Source organism: Chanos chanos, chromosome 9, assembly GCF_902362185.1.
Source record: "Chanos chanos chromosome 9, fChaCha1.1, whole genome shotgun sequence".
Lineage (NCBI taxonomy): Eukaryota > Metazoa > Chordata > Actinopteri > Gonorynchiformes > Chanidae > Chanos > Chanos chanos.
The window spans coordinates 19,590,196-19,605,195 of record NC_044503.1 but is presented as its reverse complement, the minus strand read 5'-3'; the positions used below and the strand labels follow the sequence as shown (position 1 = coordinate 19,605,195).

The 15,000-nt window shown below is 42.9% G+C and overlaps 1 protein-coding gene across 1 annotated transcript in view; it reads right to left on the bottom strand.

Annotated features, from left to right (window-relative positions):
* Positions 1 to 15,000, bottom strand: part of ift74 (intraflagellar transport 74) — a 26,869-nt gene that overhangs the window by 11,130 nt on the left and 739 nt on the right. The window contains exons 3-15 of the mRNA XM_030784793.1: positions 14,691 to 14,739; positions 14,479 to 14,577; positions 14,289 to 14,349; positions 14,072 to 14,131; positions 13,912 to 13,973; positions 7,688 to 7,826; positions 7,202 to 7,264; positions 6,559 to 6,702; positions 3,967 to 4,007; positions 3,793 to 3,872; positions 2,058 to 2,111; positions 1,449 to 1,546; positions 627 to 753 (exon numbers count right to left, since the gene is read on the bottom strand). Of these exons, the coding sequence (XP_030640653.1) occupies positions 627 to 753; positions 1,449 to 1,546; positions 2,058 to 2,111; positions 3,793 to 3,872; positions 3,967 to 4,007; positions 6,559 to 6,702; positions 7,202 to 7,264; positions 7,688 to 7,826; positions 13,912 to 13,973; positions 14,072 to 14,131; positions 14,289 to 14,349; positions 14,479 to 14,577; positions 14,691 to 14,739 (1,077 nt within the window). The remainder of the gene's footprint in view (positions 1 to 626; positions 754 to 1,448; positions 1,547 to 2,057; positions 2,112 to 3,792; positions 3,873 to 3,966; positions 4,008 to 6,558; positions 6,703 to 7,201; positions 7,265 to 7,687; positions 7,827 to 13,911; positions 13,974 to 14,071; positions 14,132 to 14,288; positions 14,350 to 14,478; positions 14,578 to 14,690; positions 14,740 to 15,000) is intronic.

The window sequence follows — 15,000 nt, the reverse complement described above, 5'->3', positions numbered from 1 at the left end:
TGCTCTGTATGTCAGTGTAACTGTGTAAGAGGTGCTCTGTGTGTTAGTGTAACTGTGTAAGAGGTGCTCTGTGTGTCAGTGTAACTGTGTAAGAGGTGCTCTGTATGTCAGTGTAACTGTGTAAGAGGTGCTATGTGTGTCAGTGTAACTGTGTAAGAGGTGCTCTGGTATCAGTGTAACTGTGTAAGAGGTGCTATGTGTGTCAGTGTAACTGTGTAAGAGGTGCTCTGTGTGTCAGTGTAACTGTGTAAGAGGTGCTCTGTGTATCAGTGTAACTGTGTAAGAGGTGCTCTGTGTGTCAGTGTAACTGTGTAAGAGGTGCTCTGTGTGTCAGTGTAACTGTGTAAGAGGTGCTCTGTGTATCAGTGTAACTGTGTAAGAGGTGCTCTGTGTGTCAGTGTAACTGTGTAAGAGGTGCTCTGTGTGTCAGTGTAACTGTGTAAGAGGTGCTCTGTGCGTGTCACTGTAACTGACCTGAGTTCAGGCGTTCAGCTGTGCTCTGTGTGTCAGTGTGACTGACCTGAGGTCAGGCGTTTGCCTGTGCTCTGTGTGTCAGTGTAACTGTGTAAGCTGTGCTCTGTGTGTCCTGTATTTAGCATTGTTTGGTGCATGTCAGTGTGACTGACCTGATGTCAGGCTTTTTGCTGTGCTTTGAGACTTGTGCATCTCATTCTCTTTGAAGCTCAAGTCTGCCTGCATAGTTCTGAGCTCCTGCACAGACACTGAAGACAGTTGTTTCAGGCGATTCATATTCTGCAAAAGAAAGACACGTTAACCCAGTGAGAAAGACCCAGTGAAATATCACAACACATTGTGACAATGTATCCTTTATATGGATATACATATAGTGCCAGTCTATTCTGGGCTTCAATGCAATGTGTTTTTTTTTAAATGACACTCTTTCATTAAAGGCCTCATAACACAAACACAGCCTCATGAGGTGGGTCTGACCGAGTGTATGAGGTGGGTCTGACTGCACTGTGAGTGTATGAGGTAGGTCTGACTGCACTGTGAGTGTATGAGGTAGGTCTGACTGCACTGTGAATGTATGAGGTGGGTCTGACTGCACTGTGAATGTATGAGGTAGGTCTGATTGTGCTGTGAATGTATGAGGTGGGTCTGACTGCACTGTGAGTGTATGAGGTGGGTCTGACTGCACTGTGAATGTATGAGGTAGGTCTGATTACATTGTGAATGTATGAGGTAGGTCTGATTACATTGTGAATGTATGAAATAGGTCTGACTGTGCTGTGAATATATGAAGTAGGTCTGATTGCACTGTGAATGTATGAGGTAGGTCTGACTGCACTGTGAATGTATGAGGTAGGTGTACTGTGTTTATTTAAGTGTGTGCATATGTACATGTGTGTCTGAGTGTAAGTGTCTTAAGTGTGTGTGTGTGTGTGTGTGAGTGTCTAAGTGTGAGTGTGTGTGTGTCTCTCTCTTACCCTACTCGAATGATCCAGCAGAGCCACTATACTGGCCTGGGTTTGTTGATTGCGCTCTATCTCTTGAGCTTTGGTCTCCTCAAACATCTCTAGGAAATCTGGAGAAAGCAAACTCATGATCACTGCACAAAAGACTTTTTGATGTCATTCAGACTCTGTCTATTAAATCCCAACACACTCCGGTGAGCAGTGAGTCTAGTGCCAGTTGTCATAGCAACTTCTGTCACTTTCAACCACTTCTGTCAGAGTTTTGACAGATCTGACCAGTATACACAGATTTCTGATGATCTGTGTTTCAAACCCAGCTTTATGTGACCCTGTTAATCAATAGGAGAACTACAGGAATAAGCCTGTCGTGGAATACTGTAGCACTGACAACTTTCAAGAGTATTCAGAGATGTCAAGGCAGTGCAAATATGTCATTATTTGAACTCTATCCTAATAATGCTGACACCTGTCAGGTTAATGTCTGAGTGTAAGGGCCTGGAAAAGGATTACAAATGCTTCTCCCTGATACACCAGTGACATTACCATCCCCGTTCTTTCTATTTATTTGTAACAACAGACAACAATAGTTTGTCACATGACAAGACAGGACAGTGTACTCACTGTCTATCTCCTCCTCTCTCTTCTTCAGCTCCTTGTACTTCTGTGTTCTCTCCCCTGCAGGAACAAAACCATTACACTGCATTAGCACAGCTGTAATCTCACTGTGTGTGTTCACATTCATCCCATCTCATTAACACAGCTGTAATCTCACTGTGTGTGTTCACATTCATCCCATCTCATTAACACAGCTGTAATCTCACCGTGTGTGTTCACATTCATCCCATCTCATTAACACAGCTGTAATCTCACCGTGTGTGTTCACATTCATTCCAGCTCATTAACACAGCTTTAATCTCACCGTGTGTGTTCACATTCATTCCATCTCATTAACACAGCTGTAATCTCACCGTGTGTGTTCACACTTATCCCATCTCATTAACACAACTGTAATCTCACCGTGTGTGTTCACACTCATCCCATCTCATTAACACAGCTGTAATCTCACCGTGTGTGTTCACACTCATCCCATCTCATTAACACAGCTGTAATCTCACCGTGTGTTCACACTGTCAACAAGAATACGCATGGCTTACCCTAAATTTATGTCATGTTCACTCTATGATGGCCAAGCTGACATGTGGTGGCATTGTTGAGACATTAAGAAAACCGGTAAGGGCTGCATTCCTTCCTTCCATGACCTCTCCTAAATGTTAATGTATTAGCTTCCTACCAAGTCCTTCAGTCAAAGACAGCAGGAGGAAGAAAGGCTAAAATATGAATTTCACTCCGAGCATCCCCTACTATCATCAAATACATCAACCAGCGCTGGTACCCAGGCATGAATTAGTTCTCTCCTCCAAACCTACCAAAAACCTGTCACACTGTTATACATACTCTTTCTCTTCTCTCATTTCAAATATATTTGGAATAAGAGGATCCTTAAAATTACATTACTGTACTGTATTGTAATTACAATTACAATTACAATTGCATTTACTGGACTACTGTAAGTCTTTTAGTTTTATTAATTTCACTCCAATTACTGCTGGAAGTGTTTTCCCAGGTCAAAGGCCTGTTTGGACAGTTTGACTGGACAGAGGTCTAACAATCCTGTTCCTTTGGTAAGTTGCTTTTTTTTATCATAGTAAGAAATGTAAGAGTGAGTTAATTCCTGTTACCTCACTCCTTGCTTCCTTTACTACAAATCTGAATGAATAAGATCTTAGTCTGAGAAAATAAAATTTCAATTTGAATAAATGAAATCCCAAACCGAATCCGAAGTAATATGATCCCAGTCTGAGCGAAACCAGATCCCAGTCTGGATGAGTAAAGGTGATAGTGCTAAAACAATGCTGTGGGTAACATATCACCACACCCAGGTCTGTGTGACTGTGAGACAAAACCAAAGGAAACTATCAAAGAGGCTATGGCTAAACTGAATCACTGTAAATTTTCATTTGACCTCAGATCACAGTCCTCAGTGTCTGCCTGTTCAAATCTGGAGGAAAAAAAAGAATTTGACTCAGGGCTGTCAACACACAGCTCTATGCATATTCTCACTTTCACAGACTTCTGGACTCCATACAACCTTTAAGAACATCCAGACGTATTTGTGTATTTTTCGCCCTCAGGATGAGCAAGTCGCTTCCCAATCATTTGCACCAAAAGAGATCAGGCCAAACTTTTACCACCCCCAAACCTTTACTAAGGGTTACAGACCGTTTCCCCCATGGACCTCACACTAAATGTCCAGTAGATGGTCCTATAGAGACTTAAACACTGCTCCACACTGTACCTTGATGTTCCTCCATGTCGTTGTCAAGCTGTCGAATCTCCAGGGTGATCTGACTGATCTTCTCTCGCATTTCTGTCAGTCTGAACGATTGACACATCCATTAGGGGAAAAGTGCAAACAAATTAACACACACAACGGTGTTTTTTAAATTATACTTGTAATCAGAATACATACTGTCGTTCCATGCTTGCTATCTCTCGATTGTCTTCTTTCACCTGAAAAAAAAATATGAGCTTGAAAACCCACAGCTTAAATAATGAAGATGGGCAACAGCAGACTGCAGCTAGTGAACTATTTTGGTAGCTCTGTTTTCTCTTGAAGCAAAGCATATAGGTGCAGGTACAGATGAGTATGAGTGCACACATTGGTGTGAAGGTATACGAGTGGATGTATATATGAACAGGTAGGAGTGGACATGTAGGTGTGAAGGTATATGAGTGGATGTATATATGAACAGGTAGGAGTGGTCACATGGTGTGAAGGTATATGAGTGGATGTATATATGAACAGGTAGGAGTGGTCACGTTGGTGTGAAGGTATATGAATGGATGTATATATGAACAGGTAGGAGTGGTCACGTTGGTGTGAAGGTATATGAGTGGATGTATATATGAACAGGTAGGAGTGGACACATTGGTGTGAAGGTATATGAGAGGATGTATATATGAACAGGTAGGAGTGGACACGTTGGTGTGAAGGTATATGAGAGGATGTATATATGAACAGGTAGGAGTGGACACGTTGGTGTGAAGGTATATGCGAGGATGTATATATGAACAGGTAGGAGTGGTCACGTTGGTGTGAAGGTATATGAGTGGATGTATATATGAACAGGTAGGAGTGATCACGTTGGTGTGAAGGTATATGAGTGGATGTATATATGAACAGGTAGGAGTGGTCACGTTGGTGTGAAGGTATATGAATGGATGTATATATGAACAGGTAGGAGTGGACATGTTGGTGTGAAGGTATATGAGTGGATGTATATATGAGGTGTGAATGCAGAGGCACTGTTAGGTGAGTAGGTACAGGTGAGTGAAAAGACAGGTAAGAGAGGTGTAAAGACAGGTGAGTGTGTAGAGGTGAAAAGACAGGTGAGAGAGGTGTAGAGGTAAAAAGACAGGTAAGAGAGGTGAGAGGTGTAATGACAGGTGAGAGAGACATAGAGGTGTAAAGACAGCTGGCTGGCTTGCCGACCTGCGCCATCAGGCTGCTCCAGCTTGTTCAGAATGCCGCTGCACGCCTGGTATTCAACCTCCCAAAGCACTCTCATGTCACTCCGCTCCTTACTGCACTCCACTGGCTTCAAGTAGCAGCACGCATCCAGTTCAAGACACTGGTGCTGGCGTACTAGGCCACAAGAGGCTCCGCCCCATCATACCTTCAGTCCCTGATAACTCCTTATACCCCCACTAGAACCCTCCGCTCTACCACCTCTGGACAACCGAAGGTCCCCTCACTTCGGGAACCCGGCAGCCGTTCTTCCCGACCACGCCTCTTCTCCGCCATAGCTCCGCGGTGGTGGAATGAGCTCCCTCACTCAGTTAGGACTGTGGAATCTCTTCCGCAGGAAATTGAAAACCCACCTCTTCAGAACCCACCTGTCTCCCACTGCCTAACCTCCTTTTCTTTATATATATAAAAAAAATACTAACCTTGTCTTGTGTTTGTGTTTGTCATTCACTGTCAAAGAATTCCAGGAGCGTAATACGAAGGGTAAATTAATGCATAGCCTTAATGTGATCTCTGTTTATGAGGTAATAGGATCTGACTGATGGACTTATTGTAAGTTGCTTTGGCTAAAAGCGTCTGCTAAATACCAAACTGTAAATTGTAATTGTAGGTCAGAGGGATTAGAGGTGTAAAGACAGGTGAGAGAGGTAAAGACAGGTGAGAGAGGTGTAGAGGTATAAAGACAGGTGAGAGAGGTGTAGAGGTATAGAGACAGGTGAGAGAGGTGTAGAGGTGTAAAGACAGGTGAGAGAGGTGTAGAAGTGTAAAGACAGGTGAGAGAGGTGTAGAGGTATAAAGACAGGTGAGAGAGGTGTAGAGGTATAAAGACAGGTGAGAGAGGTGTAGAGGTATAAAGACAGGTGAGAGAGGTGTAGAGGTATAGAGACAGGTGAGAGAGGTGTAGAGGTATAGAGACAGGTGAGAGAGGTGTAGAGGTATAGAGACAGGTGAGAGAGGTGTAGAGGTATAAAGACAGGTGAGAGAGGTGTAGAGGTATAGAGACAGGTGAGAGAGGTGTAGAGGTATAAAGACAGGTGAGAGAGGTGTAGAGGTATAAAGACAGGTGAGAGAGGTGTAGAGGTATAGAGACAGGTGAGAGAGGTGTAGAGGTATAAAGACAGGTGAGAGAGGTGTAGAGGTATAAAGACAGGTGAGAGAGGTGTAGAGGTATAGAGACAGGTGAGAGAGGTGTAGAGGTATAGAGACAGGTGAGAGAGGTGTAGAGGTATAAAGACAGGTGAGAGAGGTGTAGAGGTATAGAGACAGGTGAGAGAGGTGTAGAGGTATAAAGACAGGTGAGAGAGGTGTAGAGGTATAGAGACAGGTGAGAGAGGTGTAGAGGTATAAAGACAGGTGAGAGAGGTAAAGACAGGTGAGAGAGGTAAAGACAGGTGAGAGAAGTGTAGAGGTATAAAGACAGGTGAGAGAGGTAAAGACAGGTGAGAGAGGTTAAAGACAGGTGAGAGAAGTGTAGAGGTATAAAGACAGGTGAGAGAGGTGTAGAGGGGTAAAGGCGGGGATTTAGGAGCTGACCTGATTGAGCAGACGCTCTCTCTCCTCCTGAGGGGAGCCCATGCTTTTGTCCTCTGCCAACAGGGCCTCCCTACGCTGCTCCAGCTCCTGCAGCTGCTCATGCAACAACACAGCCTCCTGTTTCACCTGGGAGTGAGCTAGCTCCTGACACAGACACACAGAGAGAGAGAGAGAGAGAGAGAGAGAGAGTGAGTGAGTGAGAGAGAGAGAGAGAGAGAGAGAGAAAAAAACACAGTAATTTCAGAGCAGACATATTTAGCAATGTCAGAAATATTACAGACTGTTTAGCAATCCCCATTTCAGTTTAAATAAACAATATACAGAGACAGTGTGGGAAACCACTCAGCTCACAGTGGACACTAGGCAGACAATCATGCCAGCAATGGAAACAACAGAGAGCTAACCTGTTTTAGTTAGCTTGCATCAACTCCAGAGCCACAGTGTGCTGAAGGCCAGTGTTTAAAGTACGGTTTTTTGGGTATATGACGGTGTGTTGGGTTAATGACAATGCATTGGGTATGTGACAGTGTGTTGAGTTAATGACAATGTGTTGGGTATATGACAGTGTGTTGAGTTAATGACGGTGTGTTGGGTTTATGACAGCGTGCTTGATGTACAACACGTCGGGTTGGATTACACTCACTGCCTCATATGCCTCCTTCCGTGTAATCAGGGAGTCCAGCTCTTCCTGACGGGCGTCAAGCTCCTGAAAAAAAAGAGAGAAGAGGAGACAGAGAGGGGAAACTGTGTCAGCCTCTATACCTCACAGGTCAGGGAGCCTGACCGGTCAGTCTGTTCACAGACAAATTATCTGTATGTTGTTCATATATCCACAACTGAACTCCGTACACACTTCATTCTCCATTTAACAATATCAGTAAGAGGGAAGAAATAAATAAATAAATTGTGTGTGTGTGTGTGTGTGTGTGTGTGTGTGTGTGTGTGTGTGTGAGTGTGTGTGTGTGTGTGTATAGTGCCGACAGAATGGAGACAGAATGGTCCAGATCAATAGCAGTGCGTGTTTGGCATTAAGATATTTAAAAACACTTGGCCATCATTAGGTTTATAACTCATTCTTGACTGCTCTGAGCCTGTGTTCTGTCTGTGAGACTAGGCCAAAGGCACTGACCTGTAGAAGGGTCTCATTGGAGGACTTCATCTCTGTGTACTTGGCTCGCATCTCAGGTGACATTTGTTTGACAATGTCATCGGTGGCCTGTTTTACTCGCTCAATTTCATCCTCCACCGCTCTGAGCATCTCCTCCTTCCTGTGAGGAAAAAAAATCTTTTTGCTCAAATACAGTAAATCTCTTTGGCACCAGGCAAAGAAGAGATTTTTCAAGGATAACAGATTTCAACAGAATAACTCAACTGTTCTCAGAGATTTCTTTTTTTTTTTCATAATAGTGATATTTTGCCAGTCTGGCAGAAGAATCATTCTCCCATGACTAGGACATGACAACAAAAAGGAATGATTAAAGTTTTTAAGACCAAAAGAAAGGCCAAGAATCTCATATCTCTGGTGATTATGATTCTAAATGAAGGACTCACTTCCGTACAGATATGCTTTGAGATTTATTTACATATGTCCATGTTTTTCAGCCAGGGCATACACTCTGCAGTATAGAACCTCTCTGCAGCTTTTCACTAAGTTAATGGCTTTTTCCCATTTTATAACCCTGTCAGAGAATTTTACTCTTTCTTAAAAAAGTTTCTTCCTAATGACCTCAGCTCACCTCAGGACTCTGTCCTGTGATATGTGCAATATTTTATGACATGCGACAATAACCGATAACTGCAGCAACTGGGCACAACCCACTACCAACTGTTTTCAGGTCATTCCTAAACACACATAATACATACATGCAGATAACACCTTTACAAAGTGGGACACATTCCAAATGTTTCACAATTCAGCCATCTCAGCAGACTGCAGTCAATCTTTAGCTAGAGAGAAAAGGCTGCTTTATTACAGTGGCCAAGGTCCTTCTGTTCCTGAGAAGGAAAAGTCTTTCCACACGTATTCTGAGGTGGCAGCTCTGAGGGTAAGTCATTTATTTACACTTAAATACGGTTTTATTCTCATGGATTTAAAAGAGCCCCAGACAAGAGTTCTGTAGCATTTAACTTTATCATAACCAATTTACACCACTTCTGCTAGTGTACAATTACACCTGTTTTGTGGATGTATTCACTGATCATACATTAGTATACAATGTTTTTATCAGCATGTTTTTACAAATAGGTTGCTGTTGTACAGCTGGCCATCTGTAATAAATAAAACCACTGCCCTGTAAGGACAGAACTATCCAGCCTAACTAGGCTGAGTGTAGTTTAGTCAAATTTTTCATATATTTAGCTATATAACCTATTATCCTTATTGCTTCCAGTCAAATGGTGGCAGTGTAAGATGTCTGAAAATGATGGGGGGAGACAGTGGAGCAGTAAAACTTTGAGAGTAATGAGAGTAAATGAGAGTAAATGAGAGTATGAGAGTAAATATGCCGTAATGTCGTATCACTTGGGAGTCATATGTAAGGTTACGGATGACTCTGACCAGAGGTCACACACGAGGCGATGCCCCTGGCATGTGACACGGATTTGGTAGTGTCAGGGGTGGGGGGTACGAAAATGGTAGACTCTACGGCAATCAGTCAGCGTTTAAAAAACCAGGGCATGAAGCAAACGTTTGTCCTCAATCAACTCAAACGATAATGCAGCAAGACAGAGAGCAGCTTCACTCCTCCTGAGGAACACTAGGCCACTTTGTGTTCCACGCAAACCGGGGCCAACCATGTGTGTCCTTGTGGCTGACGGCAGATACAGCAACAACAACAACAACCAAAAAAGGAATACAAGCAGGCCAACACGGGAAGACAACTTGCGCATGAGAGACCAAGTGTTTGCACAAAGCTTTTCTTTGTGCGCCATCCATAGACAGGGCTTGGCTACTTTGGGACCTATTCATTATTGTTGACAAGAGAGTAATTGTTCCGAAGCTGCTGATAAACTCTCCAGGCGTGGAGAACCTTCAACAACAACCTCTGAAAAGACAGAAAATGACTTCCTTTGCTCTGCGTACTTAAAGTTTCTGATTTCCGTTTAGGCTTGTGAAGCTGTCGCATGCTCGACTCATTCTTCTCACCATTACGCGACCACAGATAAAGTCGAAACCATGGATTGGAGAGCAGTCCTCTTCCTATGGCTGACAGGTCTAACAGTGACATCGTTATTTACAGCTGGAGACAATCCACTGGTGAGTGTTTCACATTAATGAACAGCAGGGGAGCATGCTGCAGTCAGCTTGGGACCAAACCACAGAATGTCATAAAACTGCTTAACACTCTGATGCAATTCTAATACATGGATGCCAAAGCATAAAATCACATTTAAAAAGCATTAAATCAAACGTCATTTCACATTTGCCCTTTTCCTCTAATTCCTAGGAAATGGACTTGAGCAACAAGACACTGAGATTCATTTTGCCTGACTGCCATCTGAACGTAACAAAACTCATCCTTAATGACAACTCCATAGAGTTGTCTTACTCAGATGTGGAAACCCTGAGGAAATTACCACGGCTAACTGAACTCTACCTGGACAAGAATTCTCTGACCAATCTTTCTGGCAACGTCCTCTCTAGCCTGTCACAGCTCAGAGTGCTCCAGGTCTCCAACAACCACATCACAGAACTGGACTCTGAGACATTCTCAGGCCTGACCAAACTGGAAACACTGGACCTATCAGGCAACCTCATAACCTCATTACCCGAGGATCTGTTCAGAGGACTGGGCAATCTCAAAACACTCCATTTGCAAGACAACAAGCTCCAAACCCTCGAAAACACTACTTTCTCAGGCCTGGACAAACTTCAGAAATTGGACCTGGAGGGAAACCCTTGGAACTGCTCCTGCTGGTTGATCAAACAGATCAGAAGGTTGAATGAATCTGGGGTAGAGATGAGTAAGTGATTATCTGATTATCACCTGATGATACTACCTTTGAACTGTTGATTGTGATGTTCATTAGATGTAGAGTAGGTCTTGGTGGGACCAAAATGAATAACTAGTTGAAAATACATGGGTCTTTACCCAGACACATGATTACAGGGTAATTAAAACCTGAAACCAACACAAAGAATCTCTACATACTATATATATATATATATATGGTTATATTAAATATAACAAATACAAAAGGTACAGACCAGCAGACTTAGAGTGGATGCTTGGTTAGCAATATAGCATGTAATGCCCTGAATAGCACACACTAATGCAATTCATTTACTGCTTATTGCCTGTGCATGACCCCATATTCATGGACTTTTAGGTAAAAGATTCTCAACACATTTATCCTGCATATCTGTGGGTGTGTTTTCCAGCGTAACACACGTCCAGAACTGTAAATGTACAATTGTATCAGAGATCAGAGTAGGATGTCAGTGACGTCAGGGGTTTCAGGGTAAACAGCAACCATCTGCTACTTCAACAACAGCATTAACATAACAAGAAACAGCTTTAACAACGTGCAAAGCCTAATAACCTCATATTTGTCACATGCCTGACAGCACGAGCTGCAGCCACTGAAGATGTTCGCTTTGCTTTTCTTCTCCTGATTTGGAATGTCCACGTTCCTGTAATCTGATTAGTGTTCAGCCTGCAGAGCAGCACGGCTAGGATTCAGGCCATAGTCATGCATCTCTACACAATTACACAGGGCTGACTCTCTGAAACTTCTCTTCACTCAGTCACAGTTAGGACTGCTCTCAGAGCGATGACTATTATGGTCCATGTGTGATTTTTTTCTTTTTTAATATGCTAGATATCCTAATATTCTATTTTTTATAGTCTGTAACTGTGATTAGACTGAAGAACACAAATTTGTCAAAATCAACATTTTTTTTTTTTCAGATCTGTGTACACCTCGATTATAACTGATGCTTTGTTGAAATCGAATAGACTCATCCTGGTGAAAAAAAACAAAAAAAACACACACACACACATACACACACACTTAGTTTGGATGGTGAATCAGGAATCAGGGAAACGCGATTTGAGTCCTTAATAGTTAATGATTCCCAAGTGTTTGTCTTTGCCAGCCACTGCATCTCTCTCACGTGCTGAGACATATGCCCGTCCGCTGGTATATGAGCACAACGTGACGGTGAAAATCGCTAGATCTCCTGCCTTCACGTTCCAGACCTCTGTACCGCGTTCCTCTCACTGAGCTGATGAATCTGATCTGTTTGTGCTGGCGACAGGTAAAGACATGAGGTGTAGTAGCCCTAAGGCGTATGCTGGTCACAGTATCCTGAAAGAGGGTCGTATGTGCTACCTTACATCTTCAACACCAACGACACCAGCAGTCAATACCAACCTCCAGTCAACTACCCAAATAAAACCATCTGATGCCAGCAAAACCACCAACTCCAGTAAAGGTAAAGGAAGATACGTGCCTACTAAAATGCCTACTGGCATAGCTGTCTGTGTTTCCTTCCCAGCAGTCATAACAGCACTGTGCATAAGGCTAATGTACCATAAAACATTATGATTCATACTGTTTTTTAAACATTATGAGCCATAAACAGTGCAGGTCCTTTCAGTGAGTAGTGTAAGTTTATGACGCCTGCAGAGTTAAGCAAGACAACAGGAGAACACGTTCCATGTTGAGGCTGGAGAGCAAAGTGTTTTCAAGACAAAATAACACTAGTTACACTAAGAGCAATTTTTAAAAAGTGAGTCAGGATATTTCACAATGTGATCAATTGCAACCACAGCGAAATTAAAACAAAGAAGAAACTATGTGGGAACCCAGTCTTTAGGAAAACCAGTCCAAACTCTTTTAACCACTACCAACCTAATTCAGCACATTAGTCACTCATTTTACAGTCAGACTGAGGCACGGTGAGGATGGAGTGACTGGGCAGAAACACACAGAGCAGGTCAGGCCTGTAGACATGCCTGTACATCAGGGCAGGCACAGTGTTCTCTCAGTGAGTAACCATAACGTCTTCCTGTCTACAGACTCGGCGACGGGAGGCCAGAGCGGCAGCATGCCAGTGGTAGGAAACACCTGGAAGTTTCTGGTTGGGGTGGTGGTCATTGCGCTCAGTACCTCCATGCTCATCGTGTGTGCCGTAAAATCACCCTCCCTCTACAAACTTGTCTTCAACTACCGCCATCAGCGACTCCATGAGGAAGAGGAGCCTGGTGTCTTCGCAACAGGACGCATGTCAAACTTTAGTCTGGACACGCAGCAGACGGAGACAAGCGCTCAGGAGCTGGAGGAGGGCCTGGAGCACACGCTAGAAGTCCAGCCACACGAGGAGGAGGACGGGTTCATTGAGGACCGGTACATCGAGACCGGAGACTACAGGGATCAGAGCGACCTTGACGAACTATGAGATAAGGACTCAGGTCACAGAGTGCATCCAGACACTGAGTGCAATATAATTCCCGGGTGAAGGGTCACACCGGAGTGACACAACACGACTGTTTAAGGCACATGTGTGTGAGTGTATGGAGCTGCAGTGAAGACTGGGACACTGCTCTCAGACATCAAGACATGCTGCAGAGGCACCAGAGACTCCTTCTGCACAGTACTACAAACAAAAAGTCTTCATGACACATGAACAATGAACAACACTCAAGTTATTATCAAATTACTTTCAATTTCTAAACCTATGACTGTCTGCCCAGAGACCCAGACTACTGCTTGCTCTTAGTGAGGCAAACAGAAGTATTTTAAAAGAATTGTGCTTAGGATGAAACAGTGGTTTGGCAAACTGAATGAGTGAAGTGCAGCCACTCTGCCTACCAAAACGGTGATTAATCAAGACCTCCAACAGAGAGTGTCTTCAGCAAAAAAGAAATCATATAAAAGTGCGTAAAGACATGTTTGGAGAGCAGCGCTGTGTCTCTCCCTCAGTCATGTTGGCTATGATTTCACTCCCTGATCACTTATCACCACAACACAGCCAGTGCTGCTGAGAATGATCTGTTCCCATTTATATACTGTCTGTGCCCTGACAAATACAGAACTGTGCTGTTAAAATGAAACTATGATTTATACAATGAAAAATACAGCACCGTGCTGTTATGATGAAAAATACAGCACTGTGCTGTTATAATGAACCTATGATTTGTTGACAAGCCTTTGAGTTCAGAGACCTCTCCTGTATGGAACCTGTTCTGTATGAGTGTATGAGTGGTCACCTGTGCTACACTTGTACCATATAATGAACCATATAATGAAAAGTGTATAATGGTACATACACTCTCCTGCAGGAGTGGTCACCTGTGCTACACTTATAGTTTTAAAACTGTATAATGAAAAGTGTATAATGGTACATACTCTCTTCTCTCTGTGAATATGACGTCCATACTCTGGGCTTCTCTGTCATTCTGTGCCTTCAGCTATACAGAGGAAAAGAAAAATCACTCACAAGAATTATATTTTTGTGGAAGATGGGGGGAGGAATAGAACTTGTTTTCAGGGAATGGACTTGACTCACCACGTTGATGTCATTCACCACTTCATCCATCTCAGTGTGAGTGTTCAGTTTGTCCACAAGCTGCAGTTCAAACAGAATGACACCACATCTGAGATTCACTCTAACGCTAAACATAAGACATTACCAAGCCACACAGTACATATGAGCACAGGTTTTACAATGTACAGCAACGCAGAGAACATTCAGTGGGGGGGGGGGGGGGGCAGATGGCATTTACCATGTTATGATCTGCGAGCTGTCCCTGCAGGTCCTTTATTTCATCTGCCAGTGCCCCAGCTCTGCAACAAAAAAAACAAAACAAAGTCAACAACTAGAAAATTACAGATAATATGGATTTCATCTTCACTGAATTATCTGCTTAAATACGATCTCTGCATTAAACAAACAAACAAAAAGACATCATGTACCTTTTCTCATAGGAGAGGTAAACAGAATTCTCCTGGTTGAACAGTTCAATCTCCTTTTGTAACTTGCTGGACTCAATTGTGAGTTCATTTATCTTACTCCTGTTTATTAAAAAAAAAAGATGAATAAAATATAAAAATTTTGTGTGTGTGTGTGTTTGTGTGTGTAATTTTCTGCATGATACTGTAAGTCTCTGTGTAATTATATGTCCTACCTGAGTAACCCAAGGTAGTACGATTTATCCAGAATCTGTCTCTGAGGTCCTGAGTATACAACCAAAACACACAGCATTAGAATGTGATACATTCACCACTGATGGCTGACACGCAACCAAAACACACAGCATTAGAATGTTATACATTCACCACTGACGGCTGACATGCGACCAAAACACACATTAGAATGTTATAAAATGTTATAAAACAGTGACAGACAACAGTGTGAAGAATATCAAAGAAATACCTCCTTTTGTCTCTTCTTGAGTTTAGCTCACTATTTGAGCCCTACTGTGATTAAAATGTCCA